The sequence below is a fragment of the Athene cunicularia genome (genome assembly GCF_003259725.1).
Source record: "Athene cunicularia isolate RWA chromosome 5 unlocalized genomic scaffold, athCun1 chr5_part2, whole genome shotgun sequence".
NCBI classification, from domain to species: domain Eukaryota; kingdom Metazoa; phylum Chordata; class Aves; order Strigiformes; family Strigidae; genus Athene; species Athene cunicularia.
Window position 1 is genome coordinate 9,107,444 of NW_020799102.1, and position 26,265 is coordinate 9,133,708.

The 26,265-nt window shown below is 49.3% G+C and overlaps 1 protein-coding gene across 1 annotated transcript in view; it reads left to right on the plus strand.

Annotated features, from left to right (window-relative positions):
* The first annotated feature begins 335 nt into the window (after positions 1-335).
* The window catches only part of SLC25A22 (solute carrier family 25 member 22), a 27,615-nt gene continuing 1,685 nt past the window's right edge, over positions 336-26,265 (plus strand). The window contains exons 1-6 of the mRNA XM_026850186.1: positions 336-449; positions 4,483-4,608; positions 8,197-8,252; positions 13,343-13,433; positions 23,281-23,399; positions 25,030-25,202. Coding sequence (XP_026705987.1) covers positions 430-449; positions 4,483-4,608; positions 8,197-8,252; positions 13,343-13,433; positions 23,281-23,399; positions 25,030-25,202 — 585 coding nt within the window. The 5' untranslated portion in view covers positions 336-429. The remainder of the gene's footprint in view (positions 450-4,482; positions 4,609-8,196; positions 8,253-13,342; positions 13,434-23,280; positions 23,400-25,029; positions 25,203-26,265) is intronic.

The window sequence follows — 26,265 nt, forward strand, 5'->3', positions numbered from 1 at the left end:
GCTCCCTGGAATTCGAGGGAGCTGTGATGGGTACTGGTGTCCTGGCTGCTGGGCAGAGCTCATGCACTGCCAGGCTACTGCCTTCCTCACGTGCTGCTGGAGCCTGACAGCTCTGGCAGCTCTTCCCTCCACATGTGCTTCTGTATTTATATACACAGACACACACACATTTATACGGCTCCCTCTGGAGTTCAGTCTCCTCTGAAGAGACCAGGAGCTTCCATAAGTCACTTGTTCCTCAGCTGGCCTCACCCTACAGCCTGGCCAGTAGGACCTGAGCTTCAGGAAGAATGCAAATGCCTCAACTTTGTCTCCTTGGTGTCTTTCTCTCCCAGGAGAAACTGAAGTGAAAAAGACGTGACTGAAAAAGAAATCAAGGAACGATTTGAAGAAACAGATTCATTTCCTAACAAATCAAGTTTGAATTAAATGGCTGATAAACAAATCAGGTAACGTTTCTAAAAAATTTTTGAGTTGTTGGTTGTGCTTTAGATTTTTCTGTTAAAGATTTTAAACCTTAATCTCTTTTGTGATACAGAGATCACCTGATCATCTTCTTTGGCCTTAAACAGTTCCGATTCCTGATCTGCTCCTTTCTTACTTGTTTTCAACATTCTTTTATTTTCTGTCTTTGCCATGCTGACACACTTCTGCTTTCTTCAGGTCTTTTTTCCTCACTGCCTTTTTCTTTCTGCCCTCTGCTTTTTACCCTGCATGACTTGGTTTCTACCTCTTTCAAAGGTCAGCTTGACCTGTTGATTTCAGCTTGCTGACAGCAAAGCCACTTCCTTGACCAGCCAAGGATGCAGTGCTTGTCTTTAGAAAGTCCACACAGATGCAGTCTTGTGCCCTTCTTCTAAAGCCAGTCAATGCTTGAGTGATTGCAGGAACATGAAGTACCAACAATAATTAATGACATTTAAGTGCACAGCAGGAACTTAAGAGCATTGGTCCTGGCATATGCAAAGGCTGGATTTGAGTCCTCCCTGAAAATGAATCTGGATCTGGAAAGATACAGTTGTACCCTGAGCTTCCTAAGAGCTGTGTTGGATAGTTCTGCACAGTACTGCATGTGGGTTTAACTTTCTGCTGCTTGTGAAGTTGCCGCAGATAAACGACTCCAACGATGCTGTGGGATTCCTGTGGGGTCTTGGTCCTCTTCTAACATCTGCTTCTCCAGTTTACCAGCTCAGGACAGGAGGGGTCAGTGAGTGAATAAAACCTGGTGACAGGAGGCCAGGACTTGGCAATGCCTGAATGCTACAGAAAGAGGGCTGCCCCTTAGCGTTTGCCATGATTAGGATATCTTCCTGCATGCCTGCCCTTTGCTAATGAAAACAGCCCAGAGCTGTGCTGATAACAAGACACCATTGTGGAGTGTTTATGTGTCTAGATTTGCCCGTCATCAGTTACCCAATTTGGAGAGCACTTAGCACTCTTCTCTTACACCCGTCACTGAGATTTACCTCCCTGGAGGCTGATGGGTGTATGTCCCTGATAACCGCAGCAGAGCAAAAGGACCAGATGTCTGTGGCCATGTGAAGCTTGGTATTTTGAAAGAAGGCAAGGTGTGCCCTTCAAGATCTCCCCCAGCCCCTCTGATGTGCTCTTGGCATTGTGAACAGGAGCTTGCTGGCTACAGGGACTAGTTAAAAGGCCTGAGGAGAAGCACTAGGAGAACTAGGATGCCTTTCTATTCCTTCTTATGTTAGCCTGAGCAAATGGCTTTATGCTAGGCTGTGTTGTCCCTGTTTCACTAAGCCCTGTGCACTTAGGTAGTGAGAGGCAGTAGCTGTGCAGAAGCTAAATAGGACACAGAGACCAGGCACTGGGGATTCCCATCCCACGAGAGAGCAGAGAGCACCAAGGTGAAAAGTGTGTTGGCTTAGTCTTGCGAGAGAAAAAGCTGTTGATTCGGGTGCAATGCCCTGTGTCTCAGGTGCTTTTCTGTGCCCCAAATCCCTCACCTCTCCCACTTAGCTCATCTCTCCCATCTATGTGACCACAAGTCGTCAGCAGTCACAGGCAGCCAAGCCAAGGAGATCTGTTTAAACTTGGAGGATCTACTGCACCCCTCTTCCCTTGCAGCATGCATCTGTCATCCCTCAGCCAAGCGAGATTGATACCAAAAGAGTAAAATCGACAGCAGAGGTTTCTATCCCTGCGGCACTGCACATGGAACTTGATCTCAGCATCTCACCAGATACTGCTGCACAGTCCATCTGCACTAGTCTCCCTCCACAGTGCACATGGGGGAACCTGGATGGTTGGATTTAGGCGTGATGGGGGTGTTGAGCAAGGGTTTCTCACCCACGAAGAGAGTGAGAAGCTCTCTGCAGCCCATGTTGCCCAAATTTTTGGCTTGCCCAGGCACATCAAACAATTCCCCTTTATGGCTGGGGTCTGTGCTGAAATTGGGGAATCTTTTGCGCTTATAGTGCCAGCAGGCAAGATGTTTGCCACGTATATGTGTCTCACTCCACCTGATATAAACCCTGTGATGATTTCACTGTTGGAACAGTTGAGAGGCAAGTGTCTGCCTGCCCTGGGCATTTCAGGGACACTTAGAGAAGTGATGGCAGTGCTGAGGCTGGAAAGGGATACTGGTTGTGCATTGCAGTCTGTGACTTGCCAGCAGTGACAGGAGCTGTATTTGGGGAGGCTGATGTGATCCTGTTTTGAGACACCTTCCTTCCCAGTGGTGCCTCCATCTGAACACTCTGGTCTCTAACTTCCTCTTCCAGTGTGACTGTGGGTTAAATAAGGAGAGCACCAGTGAGTGACGCTTACTCTTTGAAGTTTGCCCATGTCCTGAGAACAAGTTGAGCGTAGGAGTTTGCAGGCAAATCACTTCCCTTCCCAGACTGTGGTGCAAAGATCCCCGAGGCAAGAGAATCTTGAGCTGGTGAGATCTTGCAGTCTGGCCCTGTGCTGAGCTCATGCACTGATTTTAGCCTGCCTTCCTAATATGCTGTGCTTGATTTAATCTTGGTCAGCACTGTCTTGTTTGGGGATATGGACTGAGCTCAGGTCTTTCTGCCTATCCTTGGCACCTCTTCTTCCAGCTGTGCCAGCCAGTGTGTGTGTTGCAGAGGAAGGAGCTCTGGCTGCAAGAGAGTGGAGGCTGAAAGGAGTTTCCTGGAGTGCCAAGGTCATGCTTAGCATTTGTTTTCCACCCCTCTTTTGTCTGCTTCCCCCAGGGAGACCTCAAGTTGAAACCCTGGGTATCTATATCCTGCCTTTCTCTCCAGCTTGGAGCTGAGAGGCAGCTAGTTCAGCCTGGCTGCTTACCAATCCTCTCTGCAATTGCCCTTCGATGCAGAGTGCTCCACAACGCCACTGCGGGGGAAACATGTTTGCAGAGCTTCACCCTGCCGCGCCATGGCCAGCCTCACCACTGCTGCTTCCAGTGGGAAATGCTGCATGTGCCCCCATCCAGAGTGTCATGTCCCTGTCCTGAAAGGCAGCGTGCTCGTTGCCCCTGTGGGAAGGCTCAGCTCACCGGCCCAGCCAGTGCAGTCTGGGACTGCTGTCAGCTGTCAGTTTAATGTCCAACACATCCTGTGTTCAGGGAGCCATATCCTGCACTTTATTGGATGGAGCCGACTCAAACAGCTTTCCTTTGTGTGTAGTGGTTTATCGAGCATATAAGTGCTGGACACTTTTTTTTTTGGTAATTGAATTTGCTGGGATCCCATGTTTAGCTGCTCTGACTTTCACTAAGCACCACTTGCAAGAACTCCCTGTGGGAACACAACAGGCAAGCAGAAGCCCCGCGTTTTGAAAGCGCATGCAGCCAGCCAGGTTTTGATTTCCTCGAGAGGTATGAGCTCACGTCTCTGCATCTGGGGCTGTGCAGGCTGCCAGTCCGGTGGTTTCACCGGCCTGTTGGTGTGTGTGTGTGTTCCCCTCGCCCCAGGCAGTGGGTCTGGAAACAGTTTCCTGGAGCTGCAGCCGTCTGCTCCTTGGCTGCCAGCTGGGCGCTTCTGCTGGGCTCGTTCCCACATGACGGTAGTAGCTGATGTGTCACGAACCTCTCATTAGATGTGTATCTGATTGCGGTGCTGAGTAGCATTTGCCAGTAAACCTGCTGGCTCGGATGCCATCAGGCCCTAACTGAAGTCTCTCCACATGGTAGATGGTCCAGCACTCTGTCTTTTCACCTCTAGGGAGAACAGAAACCCTTGGGTCCTGAGGGAGAGGGTTTTCCCTTGCTCCTAGCTTTAGCTGTTTGGCTCCATTTCGCTTATCAGTGGTTCATCCTGATGCTGTGTGCTGCTTTCCCCTCCTCCCTTGTATGTCCAGCAAGGGCCAAACTTTGCCATGAGGCAGAGCTCCCTTCCCACTGCGGGGGGACAGTCTTGTCATACAGTGATGTGTTAACTCTGGTTGTGCAAAAGAGCCCCATTCTTTTCTCTTTCCCTCCCCTGACGTTATCCCAGTGCTAAGACATCTGTTTCTCTGCATCTCATCCCCTTACAGTTTACCTGCTAAGCTGATCAATGGAGGGATAGCTGGGCTCATCGGGGTCACCTGTGTATTTCCCATTGACCTAGCAAAAACTCGTCTGCAGAACCAGCAGAATGGCCAGCGGATGTACACCAGCATGTGAGTACCCCCCGCACAGGCAGCACACCCCGGGGCTTCTGGCAGGGAGTCCTCCCACTTTGTTAACCTCTTTCAGGTGAGTTCAGCATTTCTAGGAGCTGGGCTGTGCCCAGGAAAGCCAGGGGACAGTCTTGAACCAAGCTGTGCTAGAGCAAATAAAGCAGCTGTTGAGGCTGCTGAGCCCAGCAGGCGAGATCTCTGCAGGGAGCACATTGGTTTGGGTCCCTCGCTGCTGTCAGGGCTCAGGACCAAAGCAGAAGGAGTCCTGTGTGATTCTCTGCTCGGCCACAGTCAGGTGCATGAGGGAATTTCTGCCTCTCTGCTGTTTCCCTGACTCTTATATCAGAGGTCCTTCCTTCTCTGTGTCTAAAGAGGTGGCAGTCACCCATTCCCAGCCTAGAGCACTGCCTTTGTGGGATCAACCTGTGACCACACTCAGCACAAGACGCTTTATCCTAAGAACCAGAGTCAGGCCTTATCTTCTTTCCTGACCAGAGAACTTAAGGCAGAAGGAAAGTAGGAAGGAAACGCTCTGCACATTGATGGCTTTAGTTTCTGGGCCTCCTTGCTCTAGCTGATGACATGTAACTGTGCATGAGCTTAAGCTGTGGGCTCTGGCGTGCCACAGCAGACTGGCACTTCCCTTAACAGTTACAGTGCTCTCTGCTCCCTGCATTTGTGTGCCCAGGCATGCAGGCAGGATGCAGCCTCCTGTGTTGCCTTGCCTCTCCTTTTTGTTGTGTCCTGCTGCTGCTGTGGATTGCTCTCCTCCCTGAGGATCCCTTTTCCCCCTGACTGTGACAGTGACAGGAGTTTGGGCAGGGTGGAGGATTTGTAGGCTCCCCTTGGGAGTGCATGACAGGACACCTCATCTCTGGAGGGGGGCTCAGTAGGAGAGAGGGTTTTAACCTCCAGCAGTTGAGTGCAGATCTCCTCTGTAGCCAGGAGTTGTGGGATGAGGCACTGTTAAGGAATGCACAGGATTTACCGTGTATGTTTGAGTTGGCTCCTCCTAAGAGTCTGTGACAAAGCCTGGATGTGAATGAGTAATGCTGGAGGTGTTCCTTGGGCATTGGTAGGAGCTGTAGGGAAAGTGAGCTTGGGCTGCTGGGTCTAAGAGAAAGGGTCTTTTGGGGGCTGAGGGGCCAGCAAGGACAAGGAAGTAATGGGGATGACACATCTGTAGATAACATCAGGCTGTCCTGTGTCCTACCTAGGAACAAGGGAGAGGCACTAAGAGGATGCTGTTACCATGCATGGAGCATGTCTCCAGAGACACCCTTACGTTAGCTAGGGATTTGCAATGGCTTGTCTGAGCTGCCCAGTTACAGGGGCTTATTTTCAGGAAATACTATATGCCCATCAATACCAGATCTCAAAGGTGTCTGCTGGATGCCCAGGAAGGCAGCAAGTTCATTTAAAAGTTTGGCTGTCTTGGGCAGCATGCCTTGCTTCTGCTTAGCTCGAGACACCATTGGCATTGGGGGAACCTTTCTGTTGAAAGAGCTGAAGACACTTTGGAGCAGCCCTGAGGGCTGGAGAGAGCTGGCCTTTTGAGCTGTGCTGCCCAAAGTATGTTATATATAATTTTAGTTGGCTGTTGGCTCCCTTTTTTCAGGGAGAGAAAGGAGCTGGGCATGGTTTTGGCTCCATCTCGCTCTGCTGCAGCTCGAGGGGCTGGGAGTGATGTGTGTGCCTTACAGTGGGGCAGCGGGGCTGCGTGAGCGTGACGGGAGCAGCTCTTCCCCTACTCCTCTCTGCCACGTTGTTCAGAGCAGCAGCACTGGCTTGAGGAAAATGCCTTGCCTTGAGCATTGTGGTGGAAGATCTTGTTGTGGTGGGATAGGAGAGAAGTGGCCCAGGATTTCTGGGGCTTGTAGATGTGTTGGATAAGCAGATCTCAAGGTGCTGGAGCGAGTGAACAGGAGGACAACGAGGCTGGGGAAGGGCCTGGAGAATAAATTCTGTGAGGAGCCTTGAAGGAGCTGGGAGTGTTCAGTGTGAGGAGGAGAAGGCCGAGGGGAGACCTCATCCCTCTCTGCAGCTCCTGACAGGACATTTCAGAGAGGCTGGGGCTGGGCTCTGCTCACAGGGGATTAGTGACAGAACAAGGGGGAATGGCTTTAAACTGCAACAGGGGAGGGTCAGGCTGGGCATGAGGAAAAAATGTTTCACCAAAAGAGTGGTCAGGGAGTGGAATAGGCTGCCCAGGGAGGTGTGTTTAAGGGCCATTTGGATGAGCTGTGGGGGGATGTGGGGTAGGGGAGAACTTTGTAGAGTTAGGCTGAGGGTTGGACTTGATGATCCCAAGGGGCTTTTCCAACCTGAATGATTCTGTGATCCCAAGAATGAGATGGGTTGCAGGAGCTGGAGCGGTGTGTGTGAAGCATGAGATCCCAAAGGATGTGGGGAGTCCCAGCAGAAAGGGAGGGAAACTCATTGCTGCAACTGGCAGCAGTGCAGGATGGGCTCTTCAAGTAATTCGGGGTACCCTAGAACAGTCTTGACCTGAGCAGGGCCATAACACCCTCGAGGGAACTCTGTATTTCCTTCTCTCCCACCTCAACTTTACTACAGAGCGGAGATGAAGCCAAATCCTTGTGTTGCCAAATCTCATAGAAATGTCTTCTTGTTTTCATCAGCTATGCTTCCCTTATTACTGCTTAAGAGCTTTTTGTTTCTTAATTATGTATACATACATGCACATGCACCTCTCCCTTCCCCTCTGCCCACAGCAGTCCTGTCCCTTCCCAAAGACCCCAGAGCAACCTGTCCCTTCCCAAAGACCCCAGAGCAACCTTCAACCAGTGCCTGGGCTTCATGCAGCTGTGGTCCAGAGAGGGAAACTGCCAGGGGACCTGCGCTGCCTTCCTGAACTGCCCCTCGGGGTTTGTTAGGTGTTAGTCTGTGCCTTTGAGCCATTACAGCGCTCTGCACAGTTTTCCCGTTTGCAGTAAATGTAATTAAAACAAAGAAGATGACAGTTTTCCCAGTGGAGCAGACCTCTGTGCACCCTGTCACGCTCTCCCCAGGGTGAGAGCCTGAGGCTCGCTGCCTGCTGTAGGGCCCATTGTGTTAAAAATAAGTGCCTTAATCTGTGTGGGAGGTCACAGTTGACTGAGCGTTCGGGTCATCTAGCGTTTGTGTGGCTTGTGTCAAATTACATGGAGTAAGTCAAGCAAGTCAGCATTGGGGGTTTTGCTCCCCCCCCCCTTATTTCCCTTCCAGAGCTGGATTTAAAAGGAGGTGCATGGGGATCGGCTTGTTAGAGCATCTCATGCATGTTTGCCACAGGGGACCCTGGGTAAACAGCCCTCGCAGTGACACTTTTCCCTTTTGTGTTTCTAGAAAGCAGACAGCGCGTGCGGGGTGAGCCGGGGGTTTCAAAGCCCCTGTGAATTAGGGGCTGAAATTGGACTCAGGCCTGAACAATGGCACATTCAGCAGCTGACACGGTTCCCTTCTCGGCTCAGGGTTTTGCTGACAGATCGTAAATGAAAACCACTCCAAGAGATTTGTTTTGTTTTTCTCTGCTCTCGCCCACCTTTGAGCTGCCGTGATTTATCTCTCTCTCCATTTTGTTTGCAGGTCTGACTGCCTCATTAAAACAATTCGGTCGGAAGGCTACTTTGGCATGTACAGAGGTAAGCAAAGCTGACTCGGGCACGGTGCAGCTTTTGCGTTGGGAGCACTGGTGTGTAAGTGGGAGGAAAAGGCCATATTCTCTGGCTTATAAAGCAATAACCTAGCAGTATCCTAAGATGTTGAAAGATGCAGCTGTTTCTGAAAATAAACTCCCCCACACCAGGAGTCTGCTCAGCTCTCTTCCATTGAGTGCTTGAGCCCTCCTCATGGTTGTTTTGGTGTTAAACCTTACCATTTACTGACGTTCCATCTTTACTGGCAGTTTCAGTGAAGCTGCTGTTTCAGGACAGTGTGTTTCCTAGCTTGGGCAAACTAAGATTTGTCAGGGGGTAGTAGCAAACCTCTTGAAATCTCTTACTTTGTGGCTGATGATTGAATTTACATCAAAGCCCACCACCAACGTGGTCAGGCCTGCTGTCCCATCTGGTTGGTAGCTCATCTCCAAAACTAGCTGTATCTCGAGCATGCCTGAGTGCTTTGTTCAAGTATTAAGACAAGCTGTGATTTTAAAAAAAAAAAAAAAATTAAATTGAAAAAATAACTTGCCACCAGAAAAACTCCCTTGGGGTGGTAAGAAAATCAGAGTTTGGCTCATGGTAGAGCTTCAGCTGTTTGGTTGTTGTGTGCTAAGCTGCTAGAAATCTCCTGGCTCCTTGGCTTAGGCTATCTGTTGCAGCAGTGAGTTCCTCAGTTAACTTTATACCTTTTCTAATTTAAACACAAAATCCTTGAAAGATTTTAAAGATTTTGAGGAGAGAGGAATGGCAGGCCAAATTCTGACTTTACTCATAGAAGCGGAAAATGTGGAATACCTTCTTTGCTTTCAGCACAGTCCAGCTGGCTTAGCCAATGCTGAACTCTGGTTCATATTATGTACTGGTATTCAACTGCCTGAATATGCAGTTCTTATCTCTGAGGTGTTCAGATAGCATTCTTTGTGGCACTCATTCACTGATAAAGCCTGATTAAAGTACTGCTCTGATTAAGTGAGTCCTTGTTCTGTTGGGTTTTTTTTGGGGGGGGGTGTGTTGTTTGTTTTTGTTTGTTTTTTTTCTCAAGTGGGAGTCTGGAGATGCTGGCACCTTGCTGTTGGCAGCAGTAGGGTCTCTTGCCACTTCCCTAGCTCCTGAGGAAAGGCAGGCGCTGCAGCCGGCCGGCCTGGGAGCAGGCACTGCCTGCTGAGGCAGCAGCTCTTGCCCAACTTACTGGTGGGCGTTTCGGGGGAGTGGGGCTGATGCTGGGGATGGATTGGCTGCTTTGCGCCGGCTTTCCTGGGAGCAGGCAACAAGACAAATAACCCCGAGGAACCCTGGCAAGCTCCATCTTCAGCGCTAGCAGTGATTCGTTCCCCCTTGATTTTTCCCAGAAACTGGCTGCTTCTGTGTTCCTAGCCAGGAACAGAGCCTGCATTAACTTAGCCCGCCACTGCATATTTACAGCCCACTTTCTGGGGAGCAGAAGGAAGAAGCTGTTCTAGAAACTTAGAGGGAAGACTGTAGGACCCATCACGGCTTTTGGGAGAGACCTCTAAGGTGTAGGGTGGTGGAGGGGATGTGCATCTCCAGGCCACTTTTCACTCTCAAGCAGAAATCTCAAAGGGTGCAGAGGGTTTTGCATAGCTCTAGCTTTTCCCAGCCATAATGAGTCTGGTCAGCTTGGTCCATGTCCCACTAACCCTGTACCCCCTCTATTCAGGGAGCTGATTATGGCTTGAATTTACCTGTCACCTCTGACTATTAAATGGGGAGGTGGGTTTGGAGAGGGCTTTTGTGAACAGCTCCAGCTCTTTCCAGAAATTCATAGATATTTGAGCATGGCCAGAATGCAAAGGTGAGTCCTCCAAGTACAGCAGTCCTGGTCTCTGTGCCACAGTTCTGTGAGCTGACATTAGCAGCCCTTCCCTTCATCCTGGGGAGAGAATGGGCAGCTAAAATGCATCCAAGATTTGTGAAGAATGTGAGTACTTTTCTGGGAGGAAGGTAAAGAGACAACTCAGCCTTGCAGACAGGGGAAGATGGAAATCAGATGGTGGGATTGGTTCCTTCTCCCTCCATCTGTCCCAGTTCTCCCGCAGAAGTTGCTGTATGACTCACAAGCTCTTATTTTCAGCCTTTAAGCTGACGTTGGGAGGATTATATGTTAATGTGCTAAAGTGGCAGCTGCTGTGCCCCATGGAGGAGTCCCTTGCAGGGCACTGGGCCTCTGTTTGATGGCAGAAAGGGTCTGCTTGGGCACAACCATTCCCCCTTAAGGTCTCCTTTATGTGTAAATCAGAGCTCCTCAGTGCTTGAACTTGTAGGATGCTTTAAGGGGGTGCCCGTGGGGAGACAGTCCTTGCTCTGTATGAGTAGCCCATAGTGAATTGTGTGATGTGTAAGGCAATCCCAATCCATTTAGCCTAGCTGGCGGGAGCCAAAGGCCTAGATCAGGCTGGGGAAGTGCCCTTTGCTGTTGACGACATTTGGAGGGAAGCTGCAGTTCAGCTGGAGTAGTGTGGCAGCCTTCCCTGGCCTCTGCTAATAACACGTCCCACGTGCACCAGTGCTGCGTTGGGGATGACTCAATCCTCCCGTTATGTAGGTTGCTGGTGGTATATAAAGGCTCAGTGAGAAAAGGGATGCTTGCAAGTTCAGTTGGCAAACATCTGGTTTTGCCTCTACTTGATTTTGTTCTTTGTAGTGCTTCTGTACTTCTTTTCAAAATATTTTGTATTTTTTAATGATTGCAACTTTTGCATTTTGTTTGTCTGCCATTGCTTCTGGTACATGCAGTGTTGCCTATAGGCTGAGGTTAGCTTTAATTAGGGACATAGTCATTGGCATAGCTAGAATTGAAGAGCTATGAGATTTTGTGAAAAGGTAGAAAGCACTGTGGAAAGCATCCAGCCAGCAGCTGAAGTATCTAGTTTCTCCTCCTCCAGTGAATTGAAACTGCTGTGGATTATTGAGGACAGGGATTATCCCTTCTCTGCTAAGCAGCTTTACTGAAAACATCAAAGATGGAGGAGAAAACCCAGGTTCATCTCTATTGTGTGTTTTTACCCTCTACTTTATTTGCAATTGAAGGAGAAATTGCTGTGAAAGCCTCTCGGTTCCTGGAGGAAGTCAGCATGTGGGAGCATACTTCTTCCTTACCTTCTTTATTTGATGGTTTGGACTTTGTTTTCTTTATTTCAGTGAACCCTTTGCACTGGTGTTAGACTAGTGGGTTTATTCTTTTTTCTTTCTCTGTTTTTCCAAGGAAGTGGTTATTTATGCTGAGTGTCAGTAATGTACAGGCATTTTACTTTGTAGCCATTAGGAGTGGACTTGAAGTTTTCCTCAACTTGGCATTCAAGGAAATGCTTCATGAGTAACCACTTCCACTTAAAAATCAGGCTGTGTGGATTTGCATCGTAGATCCTGATATGACTGGCATTAAAAAGTGGAGGTAGAGCATGAAGATCATCTCTGTGTGGCTTCTCGTCACATGCTAGAGTCAAGGCGGGGGGACATGGTTTGCAAAGGCTGTCTGTTTTTCTGATGCCATTTTCCATGTAACAGAGATGTGTCCTCTGAGCAGAAGATGTGGAGTCAAGGATTCCTATGTCCTGGTCTCAGCTGTATTGATCCAAAAGTCCCAGTTGTGACTTTGCTTTGTCATCTGATGAAAGTCCCTCTAAACCTGTGTCTTTCCATGTCTAATTTAGGAGTTTTTTAATAATTTTTGGAGGGAGGGGAGTCCATCCTGAGGAACAGAGGATTGAGTTGCCTTTCTTTAGGTGTGTTGAGCCCTGATAGCTCCTGTCAAATTGTGTTCAGACTGAAAACCTCACCAGGTCTTTGGAGCCTAGTGGGTGTGCAGGCTTCTCTGCTTCTCTTTTGAAAACAGAGCTTTGGGACAAGTTGTTTAAATCTCTACAGCAAGCATAAATGCAAAAGGTATACCCTAGTATTTGTGTTTTTCTTTGCAAAGGTGTTCATAGGCCATTAGCAAGTCTCAAGTGAAGCTCCTCTGGAGGACTTGAAGCTCAGTGTGCTTCAGGGCAGGCAAGGAGAGCTTTCAGTCATCCACTGGAGGATTTTTTGAGCCATAAGATTTAAAGGGAGGAGAATATTCTGCAGCATGAATCTAATGGTGCAAAATCTAGTATGCTCAGAAGGGACTGGCCCTCCCCTCATCCCATTTCCCCCAGGGTAGCTTGAAAGCTGCCTCGCAGCCACTGTGCTGCACTAAAGCCAGTGTCCATGGCCCCCAGCAGCTGGCCAGGCCATGCAGACCGTTCATTGTGGCAGGCACAATGTGGGGATTTGCTGTTTGTTGCTCCTGACAAAGGGGCACTCCAGCGGGTGGTGGGGGAGCCAAGGCTTGTTTACATCCCAGGTCTCCCAGCAAGCCTTGCCACAGTGGTGCTCAGAGGGGAATTTCTGCACCCTGTGGCTTGTGGGGGACAAAAAGCCACTTCAACAGTGGCTGTTCTGAGGGTGACACCCAGTGGTGATATACGAGAGAAGGCACAAGGGTTGGTCTAGGGCTGGCTGACTTGTGTGTGGATGAGCCAGTTGACTTCAACCAGCCTCCAGGCCTTTCAGGTTCTGCCTTTTCTGGGCTGCCTGGTAAGCAAGCTGCTCTGCTTTTGGTCGTGGTGGGGCAGGGACGCTAGTGAGAATGAGGGGCAGGGGGCTTTTGCTTCTCAGCATCACAAAATATATTTGCAAAGAGGTTGGGACTGGTTATTAATCCAACTTGTACTTTCTTGAAGGTCTGATCTGCATCCTTCTGGATTCATAGGAATACATCCTTGGATGAGAGAAGAGGATGCATGTATGCAGGGTGGGAGGTAGTAGTGAAGCTAAAGAAATTGCAAAAACCTATTGGAAGTGGAGTAGGAACACATCAGGGGATGTATTGAAAGCCCAATGTGTTGAGAGACAGAAATCCTATTAATTTCCATTGGTGTTACGTGTTTCTAAGCCCCTTTGGTGGCTTGGGAGCTCTCCTTTGTCAGTCCTTGGTTTTGAGCAGGAGTTACAACACGTTCCTGAAGTATCCAGTTAACGATTCCTTTATTCTCATTCTCCAATGGCCTTTTCCTCTTTTCCTTGCCCAGGGGCTGCAGTGAACCTGACTCTAGTGACACCAGAAAAGGCTATCAAACTGGCAGCCAATGACTTCTTCCGGCATCACCTCTCCAAAGATGGGTGAGTAGGAGGTGCAGACCTTTTGTCTTCAACTTAAAAGACAGCAGCCCTTGGGACAAGTCTGGTGAGATGTCAGTGCAAAGGTAGAACAGGGTGATGTGATGACTGAAATATGAGTTGACCTTGAACAGCTTGGCCGGTGATTACATTTGGGCTAAGGATGTAATGTCTATAATGGGAAGTGAAAAGCACTCCACTGGATGACTTCTTTTTATTCAAGCTTCTAAAAATAGTCCCAGATCTAAGCCAAGGTTAGCAGATCCAGAATTTGTAGGCAAAATACTTGAGAGGAACCAATGGCACTGATCACTGTGCTTAAACAGCTGCTGGGGGGTCGCTTGTCTTTGGCATCCTATTGGATGCTGTTAAGGTCTTTCTGGCTTGAATGGATGGCAAGTCAACTTCTGTAGACCCCAAACTTAGCATTCCTCTTGTCCTTTTGTAGCCTGAAAATAGTTTTAGAGAGGTGGTGAGTCTGAATTGACAGGGAGTACTTGCAACGTAGTCCAGCAGCTGACCTGCAAATAAATGCTGAATGAATAAAATTGTCTCTTTAGTTTGCAAGTGGGGGTTGGTTCATGTGAATTAAATGTGAGTAAAAGATGCTAGCTGAGTCACTGAGAGGGGCTGGACCCTGAATGTTTAAAGATGTTTCCCTTGCCATTTGGAGAACCCTTGTGTCTCCCTTCAGACCAAGACCTTTCTCCAGAGGCAGCCAGTGAAGGTCACTGTCTCCAGTCCTCAGTGACAGTAGGTAGAAAATAGCCTGCTTGGGATATTACCCTGGCTTTTCCCTTCAGCAGTGATGTGGTGGTGCCTCACTGAAAATGCAAAGCTCTGCCATGATTACTTGGTTTAACAACTTCCTATAACGTACCATGTCAGTCTTGACTGCTGCAGATCAGTGGCTCAACAACTTCAGTGGAGATTGTGGACTGACACAGGTTGAGGATCTTTTTTTTTTTTTTATGTACTTCATATTTTTGTTCTAGAGTGTTTTAAAGTAGCAGCTACCATACGTCTGTGTGACTCATCGGCTTGCAGCTGTTTGTGATTTTTGGTCTCTTCAAATAGTGTCTCTTTTCTGTGCTCTGCTCAGACAGTGGGAGGTAATGATGTCCTCGTTGCTCCTCGCTTCTACCAAGTGGTGGGTCTGATCCTGGGGCAGACACCACGGCAGGCCCTGGCGTACTGCAGCAGACAGGAGGAGCACAGCTGGCTCTTTGCCACTGCCTGTGAAGTGGGGGCTTAGTAGGTTGTACGGGGACGATGAAAGGGTGTCAAGCTGCCATGCCTTGTACCACCACTGAGAGACTGGCCTGTGGAAGAAATCAGACAGCATTGCAACATATTTGGTGTTCTCTGACAGCAATCACTGCTGTGATGTTTCAGCCGTTAGAACGGTACATGCCTGTCAGTAGATGTCCTGCACCATGAGAGGTAAAGGATTCCTCAGGGACAAATGTGCGTGTCTGCCTCTCAGTGCTGTGGCAGGCTTCGAGTAGGTGTTTGGGTAAGTGGGATGCAGCCGTTTCCATGAGCAGCTGAGGTCTTCACCCAGACCTTTGCCAGTTTGATTTCTGGGCTCCCGCTGATCCACACGTGAGATGGATGATGTGCAGTGCTTGGTTAAGAGCTTGAGAGTTTTGCCAAGAATAAGACACCCTGTTCTCCTAGAACACATACACTGATGGGCCTGGCAGTACAGTGACCTGGAGCAGGAGAGTAATACCACTCAGGTAGTGGGGAGCCTTTGTGTCTTGACCTGAAGCATTTTTAATTTAGAGAAAGGAGAGGTTGGGCCACAGTTAGGTGACAAGAGCTAGGCAGCATGTGGAGTCAGGGTCACTCATCTCATATCCAACCATCATGGGGGGCTTGAGTGAATGATATCTGGTAAGCTCTGCTCGTGACAATAGCCAGCGTGAGCTGGACAGAGGGGCAGAGCCTTGATAGTGCTATGATAGATGGTTTAAGGTGTTTGTAACTAGAAACGTCACTCCAAGATGTGGTGGGAAAGAAGATGCCTTGCAAGTTGGCTGTGACTGGTATAGGCTATGAACCTGGGATCTAGCTGGAAGGTCTGGTGCATGCTGTGACCTTGCTTAGGACATGGGAGTGGGATGTGATGGAAAAGGCCAGGACATTACCAGGAAGGATAAGGACCCTTAGAAATTGCAGGGCAGCTGCTACTGTGGAATTCTTTTCCTCCATGCTAGGGACATCCCAGCCTGGGGATGGGGTTGTGACTGGCCGTGCTGCAGTCGTTGCATGCTGCCTTGCCTTTGGCAGTTCACAGGAGCTTTTCCCATGTGTAGCATGTGTGGCAAATAGGAGTGATGGCGAGGGGCTGTTTCATTGAGTCACGAACCCCTCGAGGGTTTGCCTTGTTCTTGCTCCCTCTTTCCAAGCTGTTTGCAGTCTGCAGGTTTTCTCCCTTGAGTTATGTCTGTCCCCTCCTCCCCAGTTGTCTTTGTAAGACAGGGCAGGATTAGCAGTGCTGGAATCCAAATGCCTCTCCTACCCAGGGAAAAACAGGGTACATACCTGCTAGCACAGTGCAAGGCTGGGCCACCTATTTCACAACTCCAGTCAAAGCCTAGGTATAAACAACAAAACAGCCCAGGGTTAGAAAGGTGAAGACTCAACCTGACTGACGTGTCAATGTTGTTTCATTTCTGGTTATGTAATTGCAGCAGTCAAGATGTTACATGGTGTAAAGTGCAGCTGAGGGAGTTAGGCTCAGGTTAAGGCAGGGGTCTGTTTTTGCATGGTGAGCCACCAAGATTCAGCTCCACCAAAATCCTTTATGCACAAGCCAGACTTCCTGCTATGCAGTCATAGCACACTGTGCTCTTAGGCCAGCATCCCAGAAAGTAGTCTGGTGCTTTTCTGACTCAGAGCTGCCCAAGTCTTGTAGACCTTTTTGACATTGAATGCCTTTGTTGTGAAGCTTCTAGCACTTTCTCTTGCTTGAAATGTGTTGCATGAAATATGTTGTCTGATAAAATGTTCATGTTCTGTCAGAATTTGCTGATTAAAATATGCTGTGTCCTCCGTGTGCAAGTGGAAGAAACATGTGTGGACCAGAGACAGCGTGCCAAATCCATCATAACCCCCAAAATACCCTCAAGTTACACAACAGCTTTTTGTGTGCGTTATTTTTTTTTTTTTATCCTTTGAAAAACTTAGTGTTGAAATGATCTTCCTTTTAAACTGCTAGGGAAAAAAAGTGGCATAAAGCCTGTTTTTGAAAGGCCAGACTGAAAACACCACCTGTAGTGTAGGAAGCTCCTGGCTGCAAATTGCTGGAAGAGTATTTTGGGGATGTATCACTGCGGATTTGTGCTAGACTCCCTTTTCCCTGGCTGTGCTCTTGGATGCTGCTGGAGGTAGAGTAGTGGGGCAGCAGGACCTCACGCAGGACCTCGTGCCCTTGTGGGTGCACCTATCTCCCTGAGTCTGGAGATGTCTGTCCCTGGGGGCGCTCCTGCCAGTATGATGATGCTTCCCCTCTCCTTTTGGTGCAGGAAGGATGTGTGCTCACAGACTAGAGGATTTGATTTCTGCTCCTTTGCCTGTTTCTGTTTTGACATCGAGACCATTGTGACAGCCTACTGCTACAGCTTCTTGTTTCATGAGGAAACAAAACTACTAAGCTGGTTATTTAGGAACAAGGGAGGCCTGGGTGAGTTGTGTGAGTGCTGGAAACCCCCTTGCTATGCCATGGAGGAAAGGAGGAAGACCAAGGTACTGAAAAACCCTGAAGGGCACCCTGTGACCCTGCTTGAGAAAGGCAGTAAGGATCAAACATTGTCCTGTTTTGGCCCGTGGGCCTCTGCAGTTCCCAGGACAAGTAGAAGAGGTGACCCACAGAAAAGTGTTCAGGCAGGTCCTTGTTCCTGTGGCACTCTCTGCTGCATGGACCATATGGCTGGGGAAGACAGCACACGAGAGAAAGGAAAAACTTCCAACCTTCAGGTTGCTGGAAACTGGGATTTTTTTTTTTTTCTCCCCCTCTGGATTTCTGAAGCTGGGTGTCTTGAGAGACCCATAATCTCACAGTTGCTGTTAAAATACCAGCAGCTTCATTGTCCAGAGCAGAGGATGTGAGGAGTCACTAGGGCTAAGTGAAGCACCTAAGTGTGAAGCACTTGGGCATGAGGCTAAAAGTAAGTGATTTAAATCAGTAGTACAGCAGCGTGCATTTAAAGTACACTGTTGATTTTTGGGTGCTCAGTGTGTGAGGCCTCTTTGATAGATGTAAGTATTGCCTTTAAGTTCTCTTGGAATTTGGGTGTTAAGCACTTCATAAAACCCAGTCCCTTTAAAGTGTCCTACAAGGTTTCATGTTTATCTCTAAAGCATTGAGTGCCAAGAAGCTGTTGTGTTTGGCATGTGTTTGCCAGGTTCTGTTGTTTGTTTTTCAGGTTCTTGGTTAAATATTACTCTGCCATGGCTGTGGTAAAAAGTGTCTCGTGGCTTTTTATAAGAGTAATTTCTTGCTCATAAAAACTCTCTGGTGTCCCTGGAGGAGTTTCCTGCTATTCTTCAAGGTGTGTTATTCCCTTACACCTCCTGTCCTCTTTAATCTTGACCTTCATTTTGTTTGCTGTTCTGGAGCAAAGGCTGGCAATCTGCTGACTTAGCAGCTTGGATTCCTAGGAAGACCAGCACGTTTGCGTTAATTGTTGTTTTGCTGATTCCAGCAAATGTTCTTCCTTTCTTTTTCCCCCTGCCTTGTAGCTTTGCTCGGAGAAGAGAAGAGAAATAGCCAACTGTAATCCTGAGACAGGCAAGGCACTCTTCCTTCTCTCCCATGCAGATGGGGAGACTAGAGCTTGTTCTCCATTGCCTTCCTAGCTGATGTCTCCCCAGGGCTCCTTCCTTCATCTGCTCCTCTTTCAGGCTCTCCTAAAATACTCAGACTGTCTCTTCTGTGGCATCTGTTTACATAGCCATTGAGTAGCCTGGCTGATCCTTGAGCTGCAGAATACTCATAGACAAGCTGTAAAGTTAGGCTCTTGATTCAGGAAGGAGGGATGCTGCTGCCAGTCCTGGTGCTTGAGCTCTCTGTCACCTTGCACACAGCTTTGGTCTTTCTCCAGGCTGGGCCAAGGCAGCCTCTCCTGTAGTTATCCACTGGATGTCCAGCCACTTCCTTAATGCAGATAACCCTCATCCAACCCACTGGGACTTGTAGGTGTGGAAATCTAGCCCTTCCCCTAGAGAAAGAGCCAGTTAAGATCCGATAAATCTCACTGGGCCTATTCAGGGATAGGTATTGCAGGGTGGGTGGGGAGGTGTCTCTTATTTAGCACAGAGAGGCTCAGGGAATTACAGTGGTTTGAAGCTGTAGACATCAAAGGTCAGGAGAAAGTAAATGCACTTTCAGCTGTTAATCTAGAAAGAGCTAGAGACAGGCTGTTTAGCCACAGAATACACCCATGAGAGGAGCATTGCACTTGTCTCCATTCCAAGCACATGCTTTGGGACAAAACGCAGGTTGTGTCCGTGTTCAGCATGCCCAGACGTGTTGCCTTGTTCATTGTTCAGTTTCACAGACATTCATATTGGAACAAACCACTTGGGATCTCCTGCTAGGGCAGACCTGCTGTAATGGGTGCAGGCACAGTCACCTTCCTCTTGACTTAGTCCAAACACGCAACACAGAGGTAGGTTGTGCCATACCTGGAGTAACGTCTGCCAGAGCAACATTTAATCTAGTGGCGTTACTTTGAGGTGGATCTATCCTGTCCCAGTGCTTTGTTTTGCTTGTATGAGGCATTTTTCAGCTGGCACTAGAAGCAAGAAGGGAAGTTGTAATGGAAACTTTCTTGCTTTTACGTTTCCCAGCATCATAGCTCCAGCTTTTCTGAAGTGCGGTTGCAATAGCTGCTTGTTCCCCCTTGGAAAATCAAGGGTTGGGTTAAAGGGACTGACAGGCAGTTTGTGTGCACATTCCCATGTGGCTGTGGCAGACAGGTTGCCCTCCTTCTGAAGGACAAACCCTGTGTGTTGGTCTCCTCATCCATATCAATGACCCACTATTTAAATTGTTTGAAAGCAACTGGCTCTTTTGGTTTGAAACTCTTGAGGAGCTTTCTACAATCTATTGGGTTGACAGACCAGAGGCAGTTTTATGAGTGAGGAAGATGATGTCCAAGCTGGGGACAGTAGCCTCTTGAGTAGCAAATAGAATCTGTCATGGTTTGAGCCCCAGAGGGCAACTGAGCACCACACAGCCGTTCACTCATCCATTCCCCTCAGTGCTGGGAAGGAGAATCCAGAGGTTTAGGAATGGAGGTAAGGACAGAGAGAAGTTACCCATTTAACAGTCACAGGCAAAAGACAGGCTTGTTAGAGGAAGAAAAAGGATATCACTTTAATTCAAAACACTAACGATAATGACACTTAACAGACAGAATGGGACAGTGAGAAGCATTACCATATCTGAAAAATGCCTCCCCCCACCCCTTCCTTCTTCCAGGGCTCATTTTTTTCCCAATATTTCTGCTTCCTCCCCTCCAGCAGTGCAGGGGCAGGGGATGGCGGTGCAGTCAGTCTGCTGCTTCTTCCTGCAAGGGAGGGGGGCAGCACTCCTCTGCATTCTTTCCCTGCTCCATGTGTGTCCCTCTCACAGGAGACAGTCCCCCACAAACTCTCTCCTTCGTGACTCCTCCCAACGGGGTACATTCTGCTTGAGATGCTCCGGCGTGGGTCACCTCCATGTGTTGCAGTCCTCCCAGTGCCAAACTACAACTGCGGGGGCTGCTTCTCCCCACAGAGTCCCAGGGGTCCCCCACAGGCTGCAGGTGAGTCTCTGCTCCCCTGGTGACCTCCATGGGTGTCAGAGGGGTGCCCCTGCCATCTAGCCACAGGATATGGGGGGTACCTCCTCCCACTGCTGCCTCCTTCCTTCCACTGACCTCAGTGTTTGCTTAAGTGTCCTTGTAACTCATCCTCAAAGTTCCCCAACCCCCTCTCAGGTTCCCCTTCTTAAATACGTTGTTGCAGAGACACAGCCACCATCACTAATTGCCTCGACCTTGGCCAGAGGTGGGTCTGACCTGGAGCTGGGGGAGCTTCGAGCTTCTCACAGGGGCCACTGCTGTAGCCCCCTCCCCTGCTACCAAAAACCCCAGCACATGAGATATGGCTTTGTATGGATGTTTCCTTAGGTCAAAGACGACTTGTCTTTGGTTCCCTGCCCAAGCACAGTCAACTCCTACACAGTCAAGGTTTTTAAGAAACTTGAAAAAAATCCTACTCTGCTCCCATGTGACATCAATATACCAGTGCTTTCCGAGATCCTAAATTTGGACTGATGTGTTGCTCTTGAAAAGCCCTCCATAAACCACTAGTTCCTGCTTTTTTACTTTCTTTCAGCTCTAGTTTGAAACTCTGATTTAGATCAAGCATGAATCTTCTCCCTTTCCCATTTGACATTGTTGATTTGTCACTAATTAATTGCATTTCAGTTGAAAAAGTGAAATGACTGGTTTCTGCCAGTGCAGAATTTGGGGCTATTGTGTATATGTTATATTTAACACCCTCTTGCTGTGATAAAAGATGGATCCTTGCTGGTGTTGCAGCTTTTGAAGTTAGCTGAGATGTGCTGGGTTTTAAACCACTGGGGATAAGGCTTGTGGTGCCTTAAATATTTAAACCCCTTTGTCATCTAGAGATGAACCATTTTCCAACTCCTTTTATGTGCAGACTGGTGAGGCTTCTGCAGAGGAAGTTTGAGCCCTGTATGGCAAATTTTAAACCTCCTAACAAAAGATTTGCTTCTCTTAGGCTGCTTTTTTTCTTGGACTCCTCCCAGTTCCAAGGATATACAAACCGAAAGCTGAAAGCCCTTGTTCTAGATGCTTTTGATGTACCTGTTTGACATCTCTGAAATACACCTGTGCACATAAACCCTTCATGGGGTCATACTGGCAGAGCTCCATGGAGTTTAATTGGCTTTTGTTGGCTGGAATAATGGTCTACAGATGAACACACAGGGCACATATTCCTGATCTCTTGAACTGGGTATCAAAACGGTCACCCTGCATGAAAGCCAGGAGACGTGGACTCCAAGGATGCTCCAGGGCTCTTGCTGAAGTGAGGGATGCTCTGCTGTGCCGTAGAGGGAGACTGGCAGGTGATTTGATTCCTCCTGGGGAGGGCTGGGGGCTGTGGAGACTGGTGCTATGCTTCAGGCTGCCCAAGGGGCACAAGTTGGGCACCTCCAGGTGTCAGGAGGGACCTCTGGATTGGCACCCCCTGATCCCTGTATGCCTTCAGGAATCTTGCTGCGCACACTTCGACACCTGTGTGGGTAACTCCATGGGAGGGATTGTTTTTTGCAGCTTCTCATCTATGAATTTGGAATTTGGAAAGGGGAGACCGTGAAATGTTCCTCCCTTCAGCCTCGCAGGAGATTTCTATATTTAGTCGCTGGTAATCTCTGCTGTGGCTCTGTGCCTCTAATCCCCTGCTCTGATATCCTCCCTGGAGAAGATGGGAGGTGGAGCAATCAGCCCAGCTGACGTGGTGGGCCAGCAGGGTTACGGTGCATCTCCCCTCCCTTTCCTATAGGGTTGGCATCGAAACTTCTTTGCCAGCCCACAGTGCCACAGCTGTGCTGTGTGTGTATGTGTGTGTGTAAACCCTCAGCAAGGGAGTATGGCTTGGTTTTGCAAGGGAATAGGGCGTATCATTGTGTGACTGCTTTTGCTGTAGTATGGAGATTCACACTGAATAGGTTAAGATGAAGTATTGCTGCAGGAGCAGGGCTGGGGGGAGTAAAAATAGTACTTGCATTTAAAATGGGAAAAAGAGGAATCTGTTTCCCTCTGGCTGTGGGATTTTTATATATATATTTTTTCCCTTTTAGAAAGAGAGCAGATCAGAGGCACTTCTTTTTTTAATCAAGTCAGTGTTTTCTGGTGCCAAGTGGTAAGATATTTTTTTTTACAGGGTGAAAACTCATCAGTTTCTGAAATGTGAGGCTTTCTGAGCATTTGCATCATGAGTTCCTCTTGTTAGTCTTAGCTGGGCTGTTTCGTGGCTTTGGGATGGAGGGAGTTACATAACGCTGCATTTTGTTAGGCAGAAACATGTCGCAGGTAATCCCTGCTCCCTAGCGCAGAGGGTGCGCAGAGCTGGAGTGCTAGAGGTCTATCCTGTCCCTTGTCCCTTGGGCAGGACCAGTTTAGTGTGAAGGCTACTTTTTCAGGTTTGGAAAGGCTGGTGAGGTGAAGAGACTCCCTAATCTCAGGGGAACTGCCTCCCTGATTCTCATGTTCACTGTTTGTTTTGCTTTTGTTGGAGAACTCCAAAGCAGCAACTGGAATACTTTCCCTCTTTGCTTTCCCTGTGGTCTCTGTTTGTTTGTGTGTGGGGATGATAATGTTGTTTAAAGGACTATGCTGGCAGAAGGAAAGCTGCTTATCCCCATTAATGCTCAGGTCCTCCGCTGCCCTCTGGGGCAATACCCTTTCTGAAGGCTATGCCCTGACTGGGGGCAATGCCAGGCTGGAAGAGGACTGCAACTCTCTGTCTGGGGATGGAGAGCATTGTGTGCTCCCGTCTGAGGCAGTTCTGCCTGGGCTTGTGGCATTTTCTGAATGTTCTATTTCTGGGGCCAAAACGGGTCTCTTCTCCAGTTCAGGTGATGCTGGCAGAGATACTAGGCCTGGGCTATGCTGAACTGTCAAGCCTAGCAGGTTCTCCCGCCCCCCAGGCTGCCTCTTCTGTAATCCCCAGGGTCAGAGGGGTGCCTAAGCCCCTGCACCCAGCTGCCCCAGACAGGCCACCTCCTCTGAATGACTTTTTTTCCTCTCTTTTCTTTGGGCAGGAAAAAGCTGACGCTGCTGAGGGAGATGCTGGCAGGCTGCGGTGCGGGTACCTGCCAGGTGATTGTCACCACTCCCATGGAGATGCTCAAAATCCAGCTGCAGGATGCAGGGCGAATTGGTACGTGGGCTTCCCTTCCCTGTGTGCTGAGCCAGCGGGCGGCGGGGGGGGCTGGGACTGAGCTGTCAAGGCAGCAAGGGAGGGAATGAGCAGAGAAAACCCTTTTCTTTCTCCCTGCTCTCCCAAGGCAGAGGTATCTCAGGCTGTAGCAGAAGTTTCTCATCTTCCCAGCTCATTTCTGCCCACACTTTGCTCACTTGGCTTAGCAGAGGTTGCAGTTACAAAGGGTGATGGGTTATTTTTGCTCAAAGCAATAGGCTTGGCAAGTGAAACAGCAAATGCTGCTGGTAGAGACAGACAGGAGATGACTGGGTGGTTAGCTTGTGAGTGTTTAAAACTTGTTAGTTACTGTGAACCCAGGAAGGGATTAACATCCTCCAGTGCTTTTCCTGTGGTGCTTCCTCCATCTCCATGTTTTCTGGTGTCTGTTCTCTCTCTTCTGCCCCTCTGTAGCACCTCCCTAACAGCTTCCCAAGGGATACATCCTTTCCAAATGACTTGTCTTCCCTCTCTCTCTCTCTCCCCCCTGACAAAAGCAGCAGCTGTCTCTATTGAGAGTAAATAAAATTTTCCCAGTACACTGACTTTGGAAGAGGTTTAGGATCAGGCTCTTGAGGCTGTGGGCAGGAGCTGGCAGGCAGAGGCAGGAGGGAGTGAGCCTTTTGGCTGAAACACTGTGGGGTATTCCTGGTGAGAAGGGAGACCAGAGTCTGCCATGGAGACTCTGGGGGGAAAGGCTGTTTGCTATTGCCTTAATCTCTTCCAGAGATCAGCCCAGGTTATGACCTCATTCCCCAGGAGCTCTGCATGACACTTAGATACCACGTTTATGGCTCCTGGAAAATGGGCCAATTTGCCCTTTAATCTCTCCTTTGACTTGGCATTCTTGAATAATCATGGATTTACTTTTTCTTTCCTGTCTTTGCTGGTTTTAATGCAGACCTTATCCTCTTTGTGCGTATTATTTTAAAATGTTTTGAGGGAATTAATCCATGGTTTGAGGGTTCAGAAGAGGTTTTCACTGCTGTAAACAGATTGTTCTCTGTGGTGTGCTGGTGGCAGCCAAAGGCTTGCCTACGGGTTGATGTGCTCTCCATCTTCTGGCCAAAGAGCAGAAATGCAGCAGTTTGGAAAGGCTGGGAGAAAACACAAATGTGGCTGAGGAGCTCCCCAGGTTAATGATTGCTTTCAGGGGAAGGATGCAAAGAACAGAACTTTTGAACCTCTCTTGTTTATGAGTATTGTTAGTTTGTTCTGCCAGGGGCTCGGGGGCATAGCTGGAAGCTACGTACTGACAGCTGCCTGCTCACAGCATCTCCTTTTCTCCGCGCTGTGGAGGTCGTGTGTGACAGGCTGCTTCTGCTTAGGTAAAACCTAGTCGGCAGGAGAGTGCAGCAGACAGCGTTGTGCTGTGGCACAGCCAGCTCCGGCACTGGGACACGCTGAGACCTCTCATGCTGAGGGAGATGCCAGACTGGGAGCAAAAGCTTGCAGGGCACCCGGCTGGCCTTGGGCTGCGTGGTTTGGTGCATGTGGAGATCTGCCTCTTCCTCCTTGTCCCGTGGCACCGGGCAGCGAGAGACTGCTGTTGAGCCTCTTGCAGACCAGTGCTCTCTCTGCTCCTCGCCAGCGGCGCAGAAGAAGCTGATGGCAGCACAGGCCCAGCTCTCCTCTTCCTCTGGGGCGGGGGCGGCCGAGCCGGCGGTGGAAAGGCGCCCCACAGCAACACAGATAACGAGGGAGCTGCTGCGGAGCAAAGGCATCGCGGGACTCTACAAGGGCCTGGGAGCCACGCTGCTAAGGTAGGATGGTGGAAGACAGGGCACCAGTGTTCCCAGTCCTGAAGCTAAAGCACCAGCCATCCAGGGGATAAACCTACAAAGTGGGTGTTGGCTTCAGGGGGTCTGGGTTTGATTTGTGTTGGTTTTCATGCACAGATTTTGAGGAAGGCTGCTTTTCTGTTCCTGGAAGATTTAATTCTGCTGCTTTCTGTGGAAGGGTTTTGTCTCCCTCATGGTCTATATTTTAGCACTGTAGAGAAGTCCTTGTGAGCTAGCAAAGCAAAGCTGTCAGTGTGAATCTCCAAAGTGTGACACGGGTTCTGGCCCTTGGAGTGTGTTGGATATAAGGACAGGTGCCTGCTCTGACACTTTACCTGGGCTTTCACAGAGTTACTCTCCTCTAGCTTTAACAAAGGCAGGGCTAAAGCAGCACCCAATGGGCTGGGGAGCAGGATATAAACAAAAGTGGACAAAACAATTGACCTCTGAATCACAAAATCAACTAGGTTGGAAAGGACCTTGAAGATCATCCAGTCCAACTGCTAACCCAGCACTGACCATTCCCAACTCCACCAGGTCCCTCAGTGCTGGGTCAACCCGGCTCTTCAACACCTCCAGGGATGGGGACTCCCCCCCCTGCCCTGGGCAGCCCATTCCAACGCCCAACAGCCCCTTCTGCACAGAAATCCTTCCTCAGAGCCAGCCTGACCCTGCCCTGGGCAGCTTGAGGCCATTCCCTCGGGGCCTGGCGCTGGCTCCTTGGCTCCAGAGACTCATCCCCCCTCTCTGCCCCCTCCTGGCAGGGAGTTGCAGAGGGCCAGGAGGTCTCCCCTCAGCCTCCTCTTCTCCAGACTAAACCCCCCCAGTTCCCTCAGCCACTCCCCAGCAGACCTGTGCTCCAGACCCTGCCCCAGCTCCGTTGCCCTTCTCTGGCCACGCTCGAGTCATTCAATGGCCTTTTTGGGGTGAGGGGCCCAAAACTGAACCCACCCATCGAGATGTGGCCTCACCTGTGCCGAGCCCAGGGCTCAGATCCCTTCCCTGTCCCTGCTGGCCACGCCAGTGCTGACACAAGCCAGGATGCC